The 21369-nt window shown below is 38.2% G+C and overlaps 1 protein-coding gene across 2 annotated transcripts in view; it reads right to left on the bottom strand.

The window, feature by feature from the left end:
* The window catches only part of Sh3bgrl2 (SH3 domain binding glutamate rich protein like 2), a 62219-nt gene that overhangs the window by 3886 nt on the left and 36964 nt on the right, over positions 1-21369 (bottom strand). Inside the window, exons 2-4 of one of the 2 annotated variants that reach the window (XR_012449839.1) lie at positions 20199-20384; positions 8262-8376; positions 2126-2206 (exon numbers count right to left, since the gene is read on the bottom strand). Coding sequence is in view for 1 of the 2 variants with exons in the window: in XM_020181935.2 (XP_020037524.1) it covers positions 2126-2206; positions 20199-20384 (267 nt within the window). In the remaining variant the exon portion in view is untranslated. The remainder of the gene's footprint in view (positions 1-2125; positions 2207-8261; positions 8377-20198; positions 20385-21369) is intronic. The other variant, XM_020181935.2, reaches the window with a different exon arrangement.

Below are 21369 nucleotides of genomic sequence, written 5' to 3'. Positions count from 1 at the left end.
TGAACGTACTTTTCCTGCAGTGTAGGGCAATCACAGATGCTAAAGTGTTCCTATGTGTTTCCTGGGTGGCTTTCCAGCCTTGTCTTTTATATGTGTATAGTGTAGTGGGAATAAGAAAGGAGATGAGAAAGGACAGTATATTAAATCTGTGAACAATCTGTCAAAGCCTCCAATAATGAATTATTACCAAGGTGAAAAGCACCTGGCTAAATAGAGGGAAATGATAAATTGTTTTTAATATATATTTTCAGTTCCCGCATATAAAAATTAAATGTGAGCTGCTGTTAACCTCTGAGCAGTCCGTGAGAGCTAGTGGCACGGTGTCTGTGCCACAACATCGGCTACGGTCCTGCCCAGATGCACATAATCCGATGCTTTTGGCATTATCTACTGAAATCACGTCAGCTTCAACAGGACAAAGAGAACTTTAATGCCATGGCCTCAGCCACATGAGAACATACATTTTATAAAACATAAATTTCTTGAGAAATTCTAGAGAGAATTGTTTAAAGAATAAAAATGTCAGTCTACAGAGTCTCTAAAGAATCTACATCTTTGGTAAAATGACAACAAAGGTGGCAAGCACACAGTATTCTTAAAAAGATTTCACATAGACAATGATGCCCACTGGGTTTATGCATCCATACCCCAATTTTTTTCTAGTTCTTTAAAAATAAATCTGGATTGTTCAATATCTCTGGATGAAACAGGTTATACAAATACTCTAATTTCCCTAAGTATTCAAATGTTCCATCTTTATAAAAATAGTTTAAGAGCCTGTAAATACTTTATGTGTGGGTTTTGCCTCTGCTTAAAACATGTGCATAGAAACCACCCACAACCATCTGTAGACTTACTGATATAAAAACAAAGCAGGTTTTCCCATTGGCTGTGCACTGCAGGTGCTGGTATATAATTTCTATTATTAATGGTCACTGCCTCCTCCCACAGGTGTTCCAAAGACAGGAGAAATCCTAGGTAGCCTCAAAAGACCTCTTACAGACTCAAAGTTCCCAGTAATGTACTTCCATTTCAATTCTATTAAAACTAGACACTTTAGAATTCAATTTGAAATATAGTCAAAACCTCAATTACTATGTAATTGACTTCAAGGAAATAAGCAAAAACATCAATGCAGTTAGCTCAGGGTATTGATTTTTATGTTCTACTTCCTACTTTTTTTGTATTTTTTCCCATTTGTCTAAATAAGCCTAGGCCACTTTTATAATCAGAAAGAAAAACAAGTGTTTTTAAAGAAAAATAAATATCTTTGGTTTTGTTACCTTAATAAATCTTTTTTATTATTTTGAAAGTAAATCCATGTGCTTGATAAAGTTTTGAAAACACACACCTCATATGTAGAGACAAATTTATGTTCTTTATGTTTTCTAAAAGACTTAAGGTTTAATAAAGGGGCTTCTGAAAATATGTGGTTGGTTTAGGAACTGTGGCATTTTTGAAGTTTGTTATCATAGACCGTCTTTTCCTCCAAGATAAATACATTAAACATGCAAAAGATCTTTCAAATATGGCTTTCAAAAAACTTCAAGTACAGTCATCCCCTGGAGTCTCTGGGGGATTGGTTCCAGGGCCTTCCTCGGGTCTGCATAGTAGTTGTATATAACACACACTTCAAATCATCTCTAGATTACTTATACTTAATACAATGTAGATGCTTTGTAAACAGGTGTTATAATGTACTATTTAGGAAGTAATGACTAGAAGAAAAGTCTGTACATGTTCATACAGTTCAAACTGTTTTCAAATATTTTTGATCCGTGTTAAGATAAATTCATAAATGTGGAACCTATAGACACAGAGGGGTGAACTGCAGTGTAAATTTACAATTTAAAATAGAAAGCAGTTACTACTTTTGCTGCCTTAATTTCTTCTTGGAAGACTGAGGTATAAATTACAAACTAGTATTCTAATTTATGGCAACAATTAAAACTTGGAAAGAAAAAGAAATTAGGCTTCTTTGTGTTTTAACATGGGGTATCCTATAATTATGCATTTGAGAAAGCAAAAACTGCAAGTTCATCCCTTTTACACCTTCAACCTCAATCCCTACAGACAACTCCAGAAACTTGAATTCTAAAACAAGAATAAGGAAAGATTAACCTACCTTTGATGACAACCGTGGTTTCAGGTCTAAGAATGAAAAGACTGTGTTGCTTTCCTTTGATTCAAAAAAACTATCATAATCCTAGGGGGAAAAAGTAGGGGAGTGGATTAAACCAATAAATAAAAGCAAACAATTATTTTTGTAGTTGGTTCTTTTGACAAATTCTTTATGGAAGTAAAATTCTACAATTGCTTTGTCCGGGCCAGAGAAGAGCTTCATATACCTACTGGGATTAATCTGGTGAGAGCTTAAAATTTTCCTTGCATACAAATGCAACAAATTCTTAATCCAAAACCTGTGACAGGATTAAAATTTGACAAAAGACATAAAATAGGAACACACTCTTTTTTCTTCACGTGCTAAACATTTATCTGTGTGGAACCACTCTGACCTACGATTTTACTCTAGGTCTTCAATATGGAAGGCTGCCTCACAATTCCACTCTTGATATTACGCTATTGCAGGCCTTTAAAAAAATCACTGGGTAAACTGAAAGTCACAAAGGTCCTCATGTGTCAAAAGTGAGTGCTTCTATTCTGCTTTTGAAGTTTTCCACATTCTTTGAGACTACATCTTCAGAGAGAATAAAAAGATCAAATAAAAACTAAAGGAAACTGTATTCTCTGTAACATTTATCTGTGCCTCAGATGTAGAATGGCCTTTCTCTTCCTACTTTCATAAGTGGAGCCATCAAGGAATTGTAGTCAATATGTTCAATTGTTTCTTTTCAAAAGTTTGCATACATTATACTACCTAGTCTCTAAGTTAATGAAATGCAGTTTAAATTTTGTTAATTTGATAAATTTATCCTAAAGATAAGTGTCGTAAGCAGACAACGAGCAGAGTCATTTTCAGGTGTTACTTTTGTGTTAGGTTACAAACATATCATTTACTCTTTACCATGGTCCACCAGATTGCAGACTGACTCAGAAAAAAGACACATGTCACTCGAGTCTGACAGCTAGTAAGTAGGAGAGCTGAGACATGGGGCCCTGTTTCACTGGCTTTGAACTTCATCTTTTTGTAGTCAATGATGCATGCATCCTATCCAACAGGAAACTGAGCACGGGCACCTGAACACTGCAGTCACTGGGCCCTAATAAATCCATTGTGGAGCTGAGCCACTGGCATCACAAAGACTAGTTAAACAAGTTTAAAATCTAAATGAGTCAATTGCCGAGGTTTACTTCTCCCAAAGTATGCCTCATCTGATTAAAAATCTTTGAATCATTTGGCTCTGTGGACAAACCCTCTCATGGTTTTGAAGGTAGCTGTGATTTAATTGACAGTCATCTTGGCTGCAGGCTTCACACTGGCTGCTCCTTCTGTCATTTAGGATCGGCCCTAAGAAGAGGCAATCCTTGGCCACTCCAACAAGGAGAGACATGTCTGAAAAGAGAGGCTTGGCCTTTAAGAGGACATCTGAAGGATGAGTGTTAGTCACATGAGGGTTGGGACAGGGGCACTCAAGGCAGGAATAGTACTAGTGAAGAGTGAAGTTGGCAGGGCTGACTGGCACCACTGTATGTTGGATGTTGTCAATCAAGAAAAAGGTTTTGAAGTTAATCTTCAGTACAAGGAAATCATGTAAGGGTTTTGAGCAAGGGAGCAAAGAGATCTAATTTCCTGAAGAAAATACCTAAATATCTGTATAGATAATGGCTCAGAAAGGGGGAGCAAGATAGAAATCAGGTATATCCCTAGGAGTGGAATTGCTGGATTATATGGCAGTTCTATTTTTAGTTTTCTGAGGAGCCTCCATACTGTTTCTCATAGTGGTTATATTAATTTACATTCCCACCAGCAGTGTATGGTGGTTCCTTTTTCTCCAGATCCTCGACAACATTTGTTGTTGTTTGTGTTCTTGATGGTAGCTATTCTAACAGGAGTGTGGTAGAATTTAATGTGGTTTTTACTTGCATTTTCTTATGATCAGGGATGGTGAGCATTTCTTTATGTGTTTTTTTAGTCATTTGGACTTCTTCCTTTGAAAAAGCTCTGTTCATTTGTCCATTTCTTCATTGGGTCATTGATTTTTGGGGGAGTTTAGTTTTTTGACCTCCCTGCATATTCTGGTTATTAATCCCTTGTCAGATGTAAAGCTGGCAAAGATTTTTCTCCCATTCTGTGGGTCAGGTTACAATGAAGGCACCTGCATACCCATGTCTACTGAAGCATTATTCACAATAGCTAAGCTATGGAAACAGTCAAGATGTCCCACTACTGATGAATGGAGTAAGAAAAAGTAGTATTTATATACAATGGAATTTTATTCAGCCACAAAGAAGAATGAAATTTTGTCATTTGCAGGTAAATGGATGGAACTGGAGAACATCATCTTAAGTGAAGTTAGCCAGGTTCAGAAAGCCAAAAGCTGCATGTTTTCTCTCATATGTGGAATACAGACCTAATACAAATATAGCAATATTATGAAAAATGCTAAGGGGAGGTCAAATACATAAGGAGAGAGTGAGGGTAAAAGAAGGAAGTTAAGAAGGTGAATATAATTGATATACACTCTATACAAGAATGAACACAGAATTTTTAAACCTGTTGAAATTACCATAAGAAAGGGACTAAGGTAGAAAGGAGAAAAATAGAGATGAACCAATTCAGGTTATGATACATGTATACATGGAAATGCCACAAGGAAATTCTCTGTGTAACTACCTTAAACAAAAATGTCATTTTCTTCTTCTTCTTTTTTTTTTTTTTAATACAAAATCAAAGAACAGGAAGGCAGAATAGTTCCCGACTGGAAGAGTTGGTACTAGTGGGGGGGGGGGGAAGAGATGGGGAAAAGGTATGGGAGGGTGAATATAGTGTAAATATGTGTACACATGTATGTAAATGCAAAAATGATATCAGTTCAAACTATTCCAGGAATGGGGGAGGGGGGGGTAAAGGAAAATGATGGAGGGTGTGACTTCAAGTATGATATATTTGTTATAAGAACTTTTGTGGATGCCACAATATACACCCATGCAGCACAATACTGAAGAAGAAACAAACAAGGGAGAAGTGAAGAGAGTACCCTGGTAATTCAGGTAAGGGATGGTGCCATGCTGGACCAGAGTGATGGCAATGGATATAGAGTGCGGAGGACATGATAGAGATACATTCTCAAAGTAGGATAGATTCTCAATGAGATGTGGAAATTAGGAAGAAGTGAGAATTAAAATGGCTCTGCATTTTCTAATTTGATGGAAAGACTGGAGAAAAAGAGTCAAAGGAAAGTTAGAGTTGAGTTGGACATGTTAAGTTTGAGAAAATGCATGCAACACCTGAGTAAAGAAGACCAGTGCAGCAACAGAAGCTTGCTAGTGGCTATAGGATGTTATAGACTTTATGGGATTTATATGAATATTTGTAATTTTTTGTTACAAAATATGACTCTAACTGTAAACAAGTAGGTGTAAGTTTGATGTATAATGTATGCAAAATCTCACGAACTAAAAATATTGTTACATTCTTTGTGATTAAGCTACTTCCAAAAAGTTCAATAATATTTCATTGATTTAGGTTCAAGAAATAATCCTGTTCAATACCCACTCTCTGTAACTAACAATTTATTGCTTATATGGTGTGGTAGGAGAAGAAAGAGGGATAAACTGTGCATAGATTCCTTTCATTGTTTAGATACCCACTGTATGGAATTTAGTGTATTGTTCCTCTCTCTACCATATTCTGCCACTACTCAGTCTAAAATCGTTCCCTAGGAAATCTCATTCTAATAAATTCACATCTTTTATCTCTGAACTCTTCTTTGAGCTTTGGTTCCTATAAGCAACAAACTGTTTATAAACTCTTAATCCACAGTTCATGATCTTCACCCCACAACATGGACCTCTCAAATGGCACCACAACTTAATGAACTCCACACAGCAGAAACTAAGGCATCACAGAACTCCTCTCTTCCCTCAGCTACTATTTTACATATCCCTTAAGTCTCCCCATTTTTCTCCATCACCCAGATCTAAGCAACCCTTCTGCAACAACGCCCTTATTTATGAACATTTGCCTAATCTTATCTATTTCTAGCCACGATCATTCTGTCAAGTGAGGACAGGCAATCTTGCAAAAGTGCAGACTTGATCCTATTACTCTGTGCTTAAGTCCTTTGCTCCAAGATTTCTGCCTGCTCACATAATAGACTAAAATTCTTAAAGTGGCAGGAAAGGCCTGTAATCTGAGTCTTGCCTAATTCATCAGTTGAGGAGAAGAAAGTTCCTACACTTCCATCTGCACTAACCATTGCCTCACAGACTCAGGGCGTGAGGGAGTACATGCTCAGTCATCAACTGTGGTTACAATGCCCAGCAATCTACTATGTGAGTTACATGACCTTGACCAACTCACTTAACCCCTCAGACTTTCTTCTTCTTTGGGTCTCAGACACTACCAAGTCTCTTGGAACTGCAGACTTCTAAGAAATAATGGAATATCCAGAGCAGCTGCTCTTAAGTGGACTGTAATCTGTGCCCAAGTGCAGTCTAAGCTAGGTATTTCTGTTACTGGAGGTATCTATTTGAAAATGTGTCCTTCTCCTGTTTAACTGAACAGAAAAGGGAAGACACAATGACAGGAAAAGACTGAGGGCTAGTCACTTAGTTATTAAAATGCTTTCCCTGTTCTTCAGTTTTGAAAGGCACCTACCTACTTCTACTTGCTAAAAATCTCTGATGTCAGTATAAAATGCAAGAATAAAAAATAACGTACGAAATGAAAAATGAGAAAAAAATGACTCAACTTCTATAAATGTAGTAAAAAAAAAAGTTAGCAAGCCCTCATTCTCAACCAATAAACTGGGTGTGGTAGCACCCACCTATTATCCATGCTACTCAGGAAACCTAAGCAGGAAGACCAAAGTCCAAAGTCAGTCCCCAGCAACAACTCAAGACCCTATCCGAAAAATAACCAAAGCAAAAAAGGGCTGGGGTGTGGCTCAAGTAGTAGAGAATCTGCAAAGCAAGTAGGAGGCCCTGAATTCCCAGGACCACCAAAAAAATTTTTTTTAAATTATATTTAAAAACCTTAAAAGGATCATAATAATTATATAAAATATCTACAGGCAGAGAAAACATGTAACATTATCAGCAAACTATCCACACTGAACCAATACTGTTGTAAGTTTTAGTCACCAAGCAAAGTATGTAAAATGTTAGATATTTAGAAATCTCAGGACATTTTTTTTTTTACAAAAAGAAAAAATTTCTCTCAAATGGCATTTCTGTCATGAAAATCATAAGCATTATGACTTTTTTAAACTTTATGAACATTTAACTCAATGCTGTATCATTATGGTCCAGATGCTTCTTACCTGAATACTGAATTGGATCAATCCAGGAGTTTGGAAATTATCATGTAAGGTAACTAACTCTTTCAATGGAAGCGACAAATGCAACACTTGGTAATTAACTTTGAAAGCAGAATAACTTCACAGAAAATCACTTGTAAAGGGCAACATTAGACCCATACCTGACACATATCAGTTACCAACAAAACCTGTGTCAAGTAGACAGATGAAATGTGTGCGGACTGGCAGGTCATGTTTCAGGTAACATCATGCTCTTAGTATTTTATCAGCTTTGAAAAATAGTGTAAAAATACACTTCATTCAAAAGCTTCTGAGTGTCCTGATAAATCCTCAAGTATGCAGACATAAACTATTTTCTCTGTCATGTTTGGCCAAACAGTAAATGGTTATAATTTAAATCTAGAACTTCCTAATAGTTAATGCCTGCTTTCAGAGTCACAGTGTATGATATGAGACCACGTAAGAGTAGCGTCATCTTAGGAGTTTAAAGATCACTTCCTCCTAAGATGCGTAAGAGAAAAAAATTCTGCTTTCTTATCAAATTTGTTTCACTTGTCCTGCTTACGTTTTTTTTTTGTTGTTGTTGTTGTACTGGGGCTTGAACCCAGGGCCTCCACTTTGAGCCACTCCATCAGTCCTTTTTTATGATGATTTTTTTCAGGATAGGGTCTTGTGAACTATTTGCCTGGGCTGGCTTGGAACCAAAATCTCCTGATCTCTGCCTCTTGAGTAGCTAGGATTACAGGCATGAGCTACCAGCTGCTTACAGTTTTTTGAAATATGTTAGCGTTGTTAGTATAAAGGTTAAAAGCATTTTACCTCACATAAAGTTTCTAAAGAGGCTTCCTGCATTCCCTATAGTCAAGGCACTCTCTGCAGTGTTTGTAAATACATGTCCACAGACTGCACATTTCAGGGTAGTCAACCTCTGTAACTACAGAATATAAAAATCAGTTCATACCAACATTAGGGAAGGACACAAACACACAAATCATATTCAACATTAAAGTACCCAGTTTCTGAAGACAGTACATTTTCATTACATTTAAGACAAAGGATAAAAAATTCACTGTTTTTAATACCAACTGTTAGAAAAAGAAAATTCTGTGGACAGTATAGACAATATAAGTTAGCATTCATATTCTCTAAGGGTCATTTATCTAAGTGCTATGATTTTAAGAAGGATAAAGCAAGTTAAAGAGTTGTTTAAAAAAATTTGTTTGAGTTCAAGTGAAAACCAATGTCGGAGACATTTATAAGCTCATGATAAAATCTAGAGCAGGTAGAGTTAACAATAGTCTCATTCTTGCACAAAGCTCAGTTAAGGGCATTATCCGTACACTCCATTAGACTATTATGTACTAAGCAAGCATTTGAGACAAAGATCTTGAGGTTCTTTGCCCTTTCAGTGTTCTCTAAGAGCAAGGGAGGAAAGCCCCAGCAGCCACTCAGAAAAGCTGCACTGCCTCCCCCACCCTGGTCAATGACAACCAAGTGACAGAGCTGTATTACTGCTACATGCCCAGGGCACAACCAAACACAAGGCTGTGGGCTGACAAGGAAATGGTGGCCACCATCAGTCTAAGTAAGTCACGGTAAGTTTGGTTTACCCAAAGAAAACTTTAAAAAACTTTTTTTAAGATTATGAGAGTTCCTGCTGCAACTGTGTTAAATGGGCAGACCCCTGCTTAAATTCTCTCTCAAGCTTGAAGGTTAGCCTGAACAGAATTTCTTGACTTAGTGGACAGGCAGTTCCAATCCTGGGGGGGTGATGGGTAAAATGTAGTAATCCAAAACAGCTCCACACAGCAGTTTTTATGACAACATCAAAGTGTGTTGATTCCAGAAGCTGATTCTGGAAGGACACACTGTCCTTTACTGCCTTTGTAGCTCTCTCCTTCATTAGCCCTTTAGGGGCTCCAGCTGGCTTCTCCACTGTCACTCAGCCCATTGTTGTCTCATTTAAGCCCCCTTCCCAGAGGAAAAAAAGACATGAGCAAGACTAGGGGGAAGGACAAAAACCAGCAACCAGAACTAATGCAGGAGAATGCAGAAGTAGATTATGGAATGTAAGACACCTTCAAAAACGCTTTGCACTAATATCCGTGTAGAGACTAAAGATACTGTACCCACAGAACAAGAACACAGCCACTGCTTTTAAAGGAGCAGTACAAAAACAAGAAGAAAAGAGTTCCTGGAAACTAAACTTGATTCCTAAATAAAAACAAAAAATTTGATAAACAGATTAAATAACAGAATGACCCAGGGCTACAAAACCAAGCTAGTGTGATCTAGAAGATAAAACTCAAGAATGCTTCAGAATGCAGAGCGTCAAGACCAGGAGATGGAAATTACTAGACAGGTTAGGAGTTCTGGTGGTTAGAACCCAAGGATAAAATGTCACTAAACTAAACAAAGTGAAGCAAAATCCTGCAGGTGAAGAAGAGAGGCAAGGGAAGGAAGAAAAATGTCACAGAGATCAGAAAAATTCTCCAAAGTGAAAAATGATTGAAAAAAAATACCAACTGCTGAGCAGAATAACATTTTTAAAAGCACCTTCCAGAACTCAAAAAACTCTAAAACCTTTTACGGAAAGAAGTAAAACAACCTGGAGAATCTAACCAGCAGACATGATTATTTGTTTGTTTATTATTTACTTTTGGGGTGCCTGTGACTGAACCCAGCCTCGTGAATGCTAGTCAAGCACTCTACCACTTGAGCCATGCCTCCGTCCTCTTTGCTGTGTTATTTTTAGATAGGGTCTTGTGTCTTTTGCTTAGAGATCAGGATCCTCCTACCTATGTCTCCTGAGTAGCTGGGATTATAGGCATGAGCCACATGCCCAGATTCAAATAAACACTTAAAAAATTAGAAAGTTTACCAGGTAGACATACCATGTTAATAAAATACTTTTTACAAAAAGTACCAAGCAAATAAGAATATAAGAAAGAAAAGGTATATCTCTCACATCTTTGCCAGACAAGTGTGAGCTGGCATGAATGAAATGGTTAAACTTTATTAAGAGAATCCTTAACATTCTCCTTTACACCACAGGGGTTTAGTAAAATAGGATTAGATGCCCTCCTCTGTGGCTCTCACAGTTTTGCAGGGAACAGTATTTATAGAATTATCAACATAAATGAGATATATTTTTAGAACATGTATGGTTCAGAAGAGAGTAGGACCAGAAGTTCAGCAGTGCTAAGCATGTGTGTCTATTTGCCTATCAAAATGGGAGAGAAATGAGAGAAGCTACAAGAACGCCAACATGCCTTCATCTTTTGAAGAAAAAAGAAAATACTGTCCAAATTTTTAAATCAAGAACTATGTACAGAGATTAACCTACAAAGCAGAGACTGGAATACTGCAGTGACCACAAGGCAGAACTTCGGGAGGACACCCCTAGGGCAAATGGGGGAGGGGCACGTGAGGAAGAGCAGGTTTTCCCTTCTGACTGTCCTGTAAATGGGCTTTGTAGTCTTGTTACTGGTAATAACATGGTTTCACTGTCTTAACAGTCTTCCTGTCTTCATTAACCTTTAACTGCAGAAGGCTCAGGAAGAAAGAAAACTGTTAACAGAAAGAAACGGCCAGTTTAGGTATCAGTCCAGATGCACTGCTAACCATGTAGTTGGGGCAGCCTCAAACTGTCTGGATGAAGGCTTTCAATATTCTCACTTATGAGAGTCACATCTGGGGATTCCTCACTGTACAATACTGAGGCAAGCATCTCAGTAAGGAGAAAATGGGAGATTAAACATTTATAGACAGAAGGATAAAAATGAGGGCTCCACAGAGGGGACAAAGCTGCAAAGAATATCTAATTGAATCGGGATGTTTCTGAGCACACAGTGGATCAGCAATTGGCCACGAGTCGCACTGGTATCACTTGTTCCCTATTACTCAAGTTCCCCTTCCTGAGATGTGGGATGACGCCACCTAAGAATATTTACAAAAACGTCTGATGGAGAAGATTCTCCCGGATTTAGTAACTGAATGGATCTTTTAGACAGACAGCCTTGGAATAAACAGATTTTCAAGTTCAGATGAAAAGTTTCTAGGAAAATTCTATGTGCAGGATAGGCGAGCTTCTACTAGTGGTGGTTTCCCAAGTACATTTCATTGTGAAAGTTTAGAAGAAGGTTCACTAAGCTTGCTTTTGATAAATTTGACCTTTATTAATAAAAGGTCATTTATTATTAATGAGAATGCAGGGCAGTCTGCTAAGGGATCTCACACCATACAAAGTAAATACTCAGGACCCTGACAAGGGAGGACCCGACAAGGGAGGACCCAACAGAACGGGTCAGTGCCCTCCTCAGCTGAAAACACCTGCGTAGGTACTCCGCCATTCATATATCCAAGGTTTGTGAAGTATGTTCTCTGTTTTTGGCATTTTAATGAGTACCAGGTGCAAAGGGTATGCTGAGGGTGAATGGGCACAAGGAGCTTGGGGACAAATTGAAGCAAAGGCACAAAAGTCTATGAGGTAAATGCCATAATGGCAGGAAGAAGGTCCAGGTATGCTGGGCATAGGGAATAGGAAGTAATAACCAAATCTCCAGTTAATTACAATCAGAGTAATAATAAGTGCACCTGAATTGAGCTTTGAGAAAGAAATAGGACAGAATTATTAGGATTTGGTAATCAGCCAAGTGTATGAGGTAAAGAAAATTGGGGGGGGTGTGATTTTCACTCAGGGTTCTGCCTCAAATATCACGTAGATGATGCAATGCTCAACATTAAATAAATAAGGTCCATATCTTAGAATGAAGTACCATCTCCTGTAGATGAGGATGAATAATTTAGGACTGTAGACTTCCTTTTGTTTCTTACTGATTCTAAACAGAGTTCTGTTAACATATGATTACTGCAGACAGGCTACAATCACAGGTCACAATTTCCCCCTCTCATTATGTTCTACTCCATTCCATCAAACGAGGTACTGAATTGTCATGAAGGAGACTTTGGTAATAACTCCAGTTTTTCCTCAAATGGAACCACTGAAGAACTCATCTGAGAGGCAGTGAGAAATGTGAATGACCAGCTAGGGCAGGAGTGAACTATGAAAGGAACGGTGAGCTATCTGTGGTGCTTGCATTTTTAAAGAGTTGGAAAACAGAAAAGAATATGCAACAAAACTATGTGGTCCTAAAATATTGCTAGCTTGACATCCCTGATCTAGAGGGCTGGATGATATATTTCCAAGCAGTTTGTGCACACATGAAATTTCCTTGAAGCCTTTCTTGATCTTAAAAGTTTGTGAAAATGGGATATCCTACCCAATAGTGTTTGTTTTGCTACTAAAGATATTACATTTTGAGCCAGGCACCAGTGGCTCATGCCTGTAATCCTAGCTACTCAGGAGGCAGAGATCAGGAGGATAATGTTTTGAAGTCAGCTTGGGCAAACAGTTCGCAAGACCCTATCTCGAAAAAGCCTTTCACAAAAAAAGGGCTGGTGGAGTGGCTCAAGGTATAGGCCCTGAGTTCAGTACTGCAAAACAAAACAAAAATTACGTTTTGCAATGTGTTTAAAATCTTCAAGTCAAATGGATGTTTGGGTAGATGGGCATACTTTAGTCTATGACATTGGTCATACCCAGGCACTGAAAAACCCAACTCTGGTCTTGCCAGCAACACATATCATTTAGCTTTAACTTTTACTAACTTTAATTTCATAGAGTAACTTTTCTTGACATGGAGACCAGATTCTGGACCACCACTGACTTATCTTTTTCATACTTCTAAATGGCATTTTTAGAATACTAAATATATGCCTACGCACTGGATGCACTGCTACTCAAGTCAAGGTTCAGAGAAGGTACACCGTTTAAGTAATGCTTTGTGGTAGCTGCGCCTGACTTCCCACATACTACCTTGGTTAACTGAAGCCGGAAAGTAGGATAGAGATGTGCTAGACTAATTTTCAGGAGGAGCAGAAAGGGTAATGAGCCAGCAGAGGGTCTATGTGTCACCCTTCGCCTCTCCTTTCTAGATGTGTTAGCCTCTACTAACCACTGGTGGAGACCCAGGAAGCTCACCCCAACCATACTTAAATCTATGCAGTTATAATTGTTCCCAACTATGTTGCTTACGTAATACTTTTGAGAAGATTGTCTCAGGACCATGTATTTTAAGTATATTTAGGGATCTTTTTTAAATTGAAACATGAAGAACCTACTTGTAATTATGGTTTACAAATCCCTCTTTCATACATAAGATTTCATTTTTAAAAAGATCACTGTTCTCTGTGTGTGTAGGTCTTAGACCCCACACAAACATAAGAAATGATCTTCAGCCAAGGTCTCTTAAAAAGTTATTGGGAGGAGATATTTAAAAGTTTTCGTATTGAATTATTGGTTGTCTAGCATTATTATTAGTCTTTCTTATTTGCCCAACACTAAAATGAAATGTGTAAGTAGAGGTAATTTTTAAGAAATGAGAGTATGAAAGAAGAACAGTTTTACCTTTCAAATAAGATTGCAAGCCTTTTATGTAGTTTCTCTTTTCTTAAAAGTGGATTGAATTGATAATTATATATACACATACCATTTTGTGCTCGGCTTCATTGTGTAACAAAAATAGTGTCTATGTCCCTGTGAACTTGGTTCTTAGAGGTTGCATACTGTTCCCTTAGGTAGGTTATTATATCCAGCTGAATCATTCCCCAAACTGCAGGCTATTTAGTTTGTTTCCCGCCATAACAACAAAGAACAGTTGATTACTGATACGCTGTTCCAGAGCGTAGTAGACTGAGTGCTATTTAGGATATGCATTCCCATTTTAGGACTTTCTTTCATTCTATTGTTTTCTTCTTGCTGCCTCTAGAGTCCTCTATCAAACAATAAAAATACTTGGGGCTATATTATCACCAAGATAAGTGTTTCAAAACATTTTGAAAGAAGAAAGTTGGAGGCCTTGAACTTCCAGTTCTCCAAACATATTACAAAGCCACGGTAATCAAAGCATTGTGATACCGGGAAAAGACACACCCGCAAAATAACAGCATAGAATAGAGAGGCTACCGTGCACTTGGTGAGAAGACAGACAAACACGCCAAGACCACTCAATGGGGAAAGGAATAGTACTGGGAAAACGGGGTATCTCCTTGCAAAAGAAAAAAAGTTACACCCTAACCTTATGCCGTCCACAAAAATTAACTCAAAGTATATTAACGACTTAAACCTATGTACCCAAAACTTTAAAACTTGTAGAAGAAAATGCAGGACAAAAAGTTCATGACACTGGATTTGACAAAAAATGATTTGCTACATATAACACAAAAAGCATAGACAACAAAAGCAAAAATAACTGGCGCAGTGGCAGAAGCCTATAATCCTGGCTAATTGGGAGGTAGGGATCAGGAAGATCACAGTGTGAAGCCAACTCAGGCAAAAAGATAGCAACATATCTTTCAATGAAAAACTTGGGCATGGTGGCATGTGCCTGTCACCCCAGCTACCCGGGGAAGCAGAAGTGTAAACAGGAGGATCCTAGTCTAGGCCAGCCCAAGCATAAAGTAAGACTCTATCTTGAAAAACTCAAGAAAACACTGTTGGGGTGGCTCAAGCAGTAAGTGTGCCTGCCTTACAAGTGTGAGACCCTGAATTCAAACCCCAGTGCCACCAAAACAAACAAAAAATTGGGGGGGTGGAGGGCTGAGGCATGGCTTTAAACACCTGCCTAGATGAGCCAAGGCTCTGAGTTCAAATCCCAATACTGCCCACAAAAAAATAGACAAATGGGACTACATCAAACTTAAAAACTTTTGTTCAAAGGACACAATTAACAAAGTGAAAAAAGCAAGCTATGGAAGAGGAGTAAATATCTGTAAAGCAGATACTTGACAAAGGATTACTCTCCAAAAACATACAAAGAATTCCTACAATGTCAACAAGAGAAAAATCAAGAATCTTCACTAAAACAAGTTGGGGGACTTGAATATACATTTCTCCAAAATAATGTACAAATGGCTAACAGACATTTTAAAAGATACTCACATCACTAATCATCATGCTAACTGAAACCACAGCAGATATTACTTCACACCCATTAGGGTGGCTACTATTACAAAAAGAAAAAAGAAATAACAAGTGTTGGTGCAGAAAGATAAAAGAAGTAAGTGGTGGTGAAAATATAGAGAAGCTAGAACTTTCATGTACTTTTAATAGGACTATAAAATGCTATGGAAGATGGTTTGGCTATTCTCAAAACATCGATACCAGAACTAACATATGATCCAGAATTGAAAGTGTCTCAACAGGATATCTGCAAATCCATGTTCACAACAGCACTGTTCCCAAGAGCCAAGGTGATGATGCAACCCAAAAGTCTATCTATGGAAGAAATTCTAAGCAAAATGTGGTATATGACCATGCAGCCTTTAAGAAGGAAGGAAATCTTGTCTTTGTTACAGCATGGATAAACCCTGAGTATGCTAAGTAAATGAAGCCAGTCACAAAAGGACAATTACTCTACAATTCCACTTATGTGAGATATCTAAAGTTGTCAGATTCATAGAAATAGAAGAAGCGTAGTTACCAGGACTGAGGAGGAGGCAAAGGGGAGTTTTTATTTCATGGATATTGAGTTCCAATTCTGGAAGATAAGGTTGGGGCTATTGGAGTGGCTTTAAGAGTAGAGTGCCTCCACCAAAATAAATAAATAACAAGACAAAAAATTCTAGGAATGGGTTTCACAACAATGAATAAGCTTTAAAACTACTGAATCATATGCTTAAAATGGTCAAGTTGGTAAATTTTACATTTTTCTACCACAACAAAAGTCTTTAACAAAAATAAGAAAAATATATAAAGAAATCATGATCACTGCTGAATAGGAGGAAGAAAATAAATAAAAAGGGAGTAGATGCTTTCCTTTTGTCTAGATGGATGTGTTTTCATTTCCACTTCTAGTGTATTCCACAGATGTCATTCACAGAGAGATAACCAAGCATTAAAACCTTGAACACGAGGACCTGAGCTTTCTATAGTCAAAACCAGACACTAAAGATCATCAAAAAGGCCTACGTATCGGGATGTTTACTTTTAGAACCCATCAGGCAGATTGTGGGAGAAGAATCTTGCTCATAGTAGCACACTCCAGGGAACCGGTAAAAATAACAAGGTTGTACTATTCAGGTTCATTATTACAAATAACTGAAAAGGACACAGGCAATTTAAGAGGGGAGGAATTTATGGAGGTACAACAGGGAACTGACAAAATATATATTACAGCAAGAGGACCAGTTTAGAAACCAGAAAAAAATTTCACTGTCTGGACAGTTAAGAGCTCACTCAGGCCATGCCCCAGGATTAGCTGCTTAAGGAGACCAGCCACAGACTGCCTGGTCCTATCATCCCTGGGCATTCATGCCCCAAACAGCCTCCAACTGAACTATGTTTCTCCATCATCCCTCAGTGTTCAAATTCTAGGTGGGAGGAACTGATGGTCAGGCCTGGGAGCATCCACTTAGTAGGGGATTCCTCCCAAAAGACAGGAAATTCAAATGCTAAGTGAGAAAGGGAAGACAGCAGTCCACACTGGTTACTGAGCCACTTAGCAGGGGCTCGCTCTATGTCTCACATGCCCAGCTCACCCAGTTTAAAATAAAATAATAAATTTCTAGGCAATTTAGGGTATAGAAAAATATGCAAGCTGTCTAGATCCTGTCACTTGTAATGTGACAGGTTTCCACAGGTTAACCAATCAGATGAGACTCCTCATAAACTGTCACTGGTTAGAGAAAGGTGCACAAGAACAGGTGGACAAAAATAGGTCTCGGGTTCGTTGCCCTCCAATGCTTTTGTCAAGGTCATATTTACTTGACTTTGATAAAAGCATACCTTGTCTTCAACACTCCTGCCTGAACAGAATGATGATAGGACACATGCCAGCAGCTGCTGTCTCCATCACCTTGGGACTAACTGCTGAAGCAGAAAAGATGCCATTAATCTGGCACAATTTAATCAATACAAAAGCCAGCTCCCAGACAGTCTGCCTGCAAAAATTTCCATAGACTCCACAGAGCAAAGATACAGAGACATTTAAGTGTCAAAAAGGGGTAAAAATAGGCGAATAAGGCTAACTTCACCTCAAAAAATATTCATCCTTTTATTCATTCAATACATTCTCCTGTTCAAAGGGTTCTGAAGACTTCATTTTATGATGCTAGAGCAACGATGTCTTTACTTCCTTCCTCTTAAGGTCAAAAAACCCAAAGATTTGAAAAACAGAAAGGGAGAGAAGGAGGAAGGGAGGGAGGGAAAGAGGGAGGGAAGGAAGGAAGGAAGGAAGGAAGGAAGGAAGAAAGGAGTGGCTCAGAAGCTAGGCAGGGTAGAGCCTGGTAAACACTTGGATGGAAGAAAAGAGATCAGTAGAAACTGGGACAATACAGCTAACAGAAGAAAACCAAAGAAATGATATTTAGTACCTTCACTCAGGTAAGATCTTGCATTCTTATCATGAAAACACATTATTAAAAAGGAAAATTCAGACAGCAAGAAAGGGAGGAAAAGATGGCATAGAAATTCGATGAAAAGATTGAGGTAAATTAAAGAAATCCCAGAAAGAACAAAAAGTCAAAGAGACAGATAACAGGAAAAAAGATTTAAAATATTAGAAAACTAATGTAAAAAAATCAAGGAAAATGGCATTACATTTCAATTGCAGCAACGGGAACCAGATGATAATGAGGCAACACTGTCAAAATTCTTTCCAACCTAGAATTCTACACGCATAAACTACCCATAATCTAAAACCAGAATAAAGGCATTTTTATACTACAAAGTCCATGGGGAAAGAAAACTACTGGATTTTTGTTTTAAGCTTTCTAGTACTGCTTGACTTATATCTTTATTTTGAACAGCGCAGTTTATAAACATTAACTATTAACTCGTTTTGGTCAGCAGGCAAAACAGAACATTTTCCATCCTTTGTAATCATAAACAGAATATACCGTTGGTTCCCACACACTTTCCCCAATAAAATATGAGATCAAGATATTAAAAGCCTATAAAATAATAACATTCACTGTTATATAATAATGTTCTTTTTTTTGTAACTTTTTCTTTTGGTGGAGCTAGGATTTGAACTCAGGGCTTTGTGCTTGCAAAGCAGCTGCTCTACCACTTAAACTACACCTCCATATGGGGTTAGATAGAGAACTCAAAACATGAAAGCATTTGATGTCCCCACTTCAGAGGAATTAATACAGAAACCTTAAAGCAAAAGAGGTCAACATGAGAAGGGGATCAGGAACCAGTGTAAAGATTAGTTAAGAGATAAATCAACCTGGGTTATAACACATTTGCACATGAAAGCAATGCTAGGAATCTCTCTGTACAGCTGTCCTTAACTCAACTAGCAAAAATGCTATGTCTTTCTTATTATGGCTTATTTCTACTCTTCAATGGAATTGGAGAAAAGCGCAGAACAGGTTCTGCCTGGAAGAGTGGGGAGAGGGTGGAGGCGGAGGCAGGAGGGAGAAATGACCCAAACAATGTATGCACATGTGAATAAATGAATAATAAGAAAAATTAAAAAAAAGAAACTACACCTCCAGTCCCTACAATAATGTTCTTGAGAAGTGCTTTAGAAATGGTCACAAATGTCCTGGGCGGTAAGACAGATACTATCATCCCTTGCTGAAAGGTGAGAAAGCTAAAGCTTAAGGAGGTGAGTAATTATCCAAAGATGCCAGAGACTAGGTAGAACCAGAAATCCAGGTTGTGTCTACTGACATGTATGGGATGCTACAGGTAAGAAGCCTGTGTACAATCTATTCATGGCTTTTATGCACCTATTCTCTTTCATGCACATAGGAGAAGAGAACTTCTATGCCTTGAAGCCTCTAAAGGTAGTTGGTTATTCCTTTCTCCCCACTCTAACGCTGACCCAGATGTTTATTTTCTTTCAAACTCTAAGCACTGCAGTTCTTTCTCCTTCTTAAAAGAGCTATAGTCCCCCAAATAAACACTGATGTGTATACTTAGATGTCTGCAAAAGGCAAATTCTAACCTATTCATTAAGAAGTTTCTCAAACTATTTTTCTTAAACTAAGGAATAAAGAAGGTAAGTAATTAGACCAAACTGATTTCACCTTCTCATGTACTGCACATAGCAGGAAGGCATCTTGTACATTCTACATGTGCATAGTAATCCCTCTAGATTATAGTCATAAGAAAATGAATTCTAGCTTATAATCAACTATCTTTAGCTATTTATACCACAGAGGAATAAAGATTCAAGAATAATCGCCATTTCTACTCTCTCCCCAAAAATATATTAATCAAAAGATATGTTTCAAACTTTAGAACCCAATAAATATACTCTCAGCTTCTCTTTCCACCCCCGCATCCAAAGCAAAGAGAGGGACAGAAAAACTGACAGACACACTTGCACCCCATTTACAAACCACACAACTAGTCACATGCACATACACTGTCTGTGATGTTGGATTCACATCCCCTCTTAACTTCACCCTCTGTTAGACCTCTGGCCTGAATAGGTACTTGGTGAAGAGGTCTAAGTCTTCACTATAAAAATCTCAATAATGAACTGGAAGAGTGGCTCAAGTGGTAGATCGCTTGCTTTGCAAGCATGAAGACCTGAGTTCAACGTCCCCCTCAGTCTTACCAAAATAAACAAAACAAGACAAAACAAAAACCCAACTCTAAACATCCCAACTGCATTCCAGGTGACTATGTGTTAAAAGCAACAAGAGGAAATGTGTGATAATAATCTAGCCACTTACTCCACAGTATCGGTCACCATTAAATATCTGAGGGGGCAGGGGATTGCCCTGAGCAGGCTTCTTTTCTGGGGGGATGTTTTTATACATCCATTGCCTCTGTTCTTCTGACATTGTGATATCCACCTCCTCAAACTCTATCTTGTTGGCTTCCAGAAATCTAACCACATCCTGCTGCTTCTTCTTTATCTAAAGAGAGAAGATGAACAAATAAGGAGAGATGATTAGAAGCAGTAAGTATACACTGCCAAATTAAACTTAATTAGATTTCTCATGATCAGAGCTGATTGATACAAGAAAAAAAAAGAGAAGAAGAAGAGGTGTTTTACATAGGTGTCCTCGCTGGATATCCAGCACAGGACTAAGCAAGGATCGACACAGTGATATCCGCACCTAGGCTTCTAGAAGGCTGAGGTTCCTCTTGGATTGCCTGGAGGGAACACATGGTGAAGTGAGAGATCCACTTAGTTCTTAGTGAGCCATGACCACTCCCCATTCCACCCCCCACCTGCAAGAAGTTGACATTTACAGCCATGAAAGGTCCCTCTGCCCAAAACCATTTGAAATCCATGTATATCCCATCTGAGATTTCGACATTCCATTGATTGGAGAGCAGCAACATTTTTATTCCTCTCAGCAGCCTCTTTCAGATAGAGATTCCACAGTTATAACCATGATCATGAAAGAATCCTTTCATAAATTCACAAGAGGAAAATGTTCTGCACTTCTAAGGTGAGAGTAAACCACAAGCACCATCTTACTGTGAACTGTTTCTTAACCATTCTCATTCCTGATCTTCACGTTTCCTGCTTCAGTCACTAAGGGTCAGGTGAGCTCTTGAGAAGCTACAAATGCTCTGCAGGCCTTCAAAGTGTTACTGACCACCTTAATTTAAGGGTATATACTAACTAATTAAATGGGATGACAATATTCAATGGTTTAAACACAGCAGGTAAAACGTACCAAAACAAGCTTGCCTTTTTAAAGTGTTTTTGGGGGATCCACATACAGAACCGATTTAAGGAGTGAAGTAAATTTTATAATGGTCAAAGAATCATTGAGAGGTCCCGTGGCCAAAAAGACCTCTCGTCAAAGAAAATAAAATGCTTGAAGAGCAAACTCTCACATACACATTGTCTCCACTTCCATTCCCTAGACTCCCCCAGAAAGCCAA

Source organism: Castor canadensis, chromosome 1 (genome assembly GCF_047511655.1).
Source record: "Castor canadensis chromosome 1, mCasCan1.hap1v2, whole genome shotgun sequence".
In the NCBI taxonomy this organism is placed as follows: domain Eukaryota; kingdom Metazoa; phylum Chordata; class Mammalia; order Rodentia; family Castoridae; genus Castor; species Castor canadensis.
This window is presented reverse-complemented; position numbering and strand designations above follow the sequence as displayed.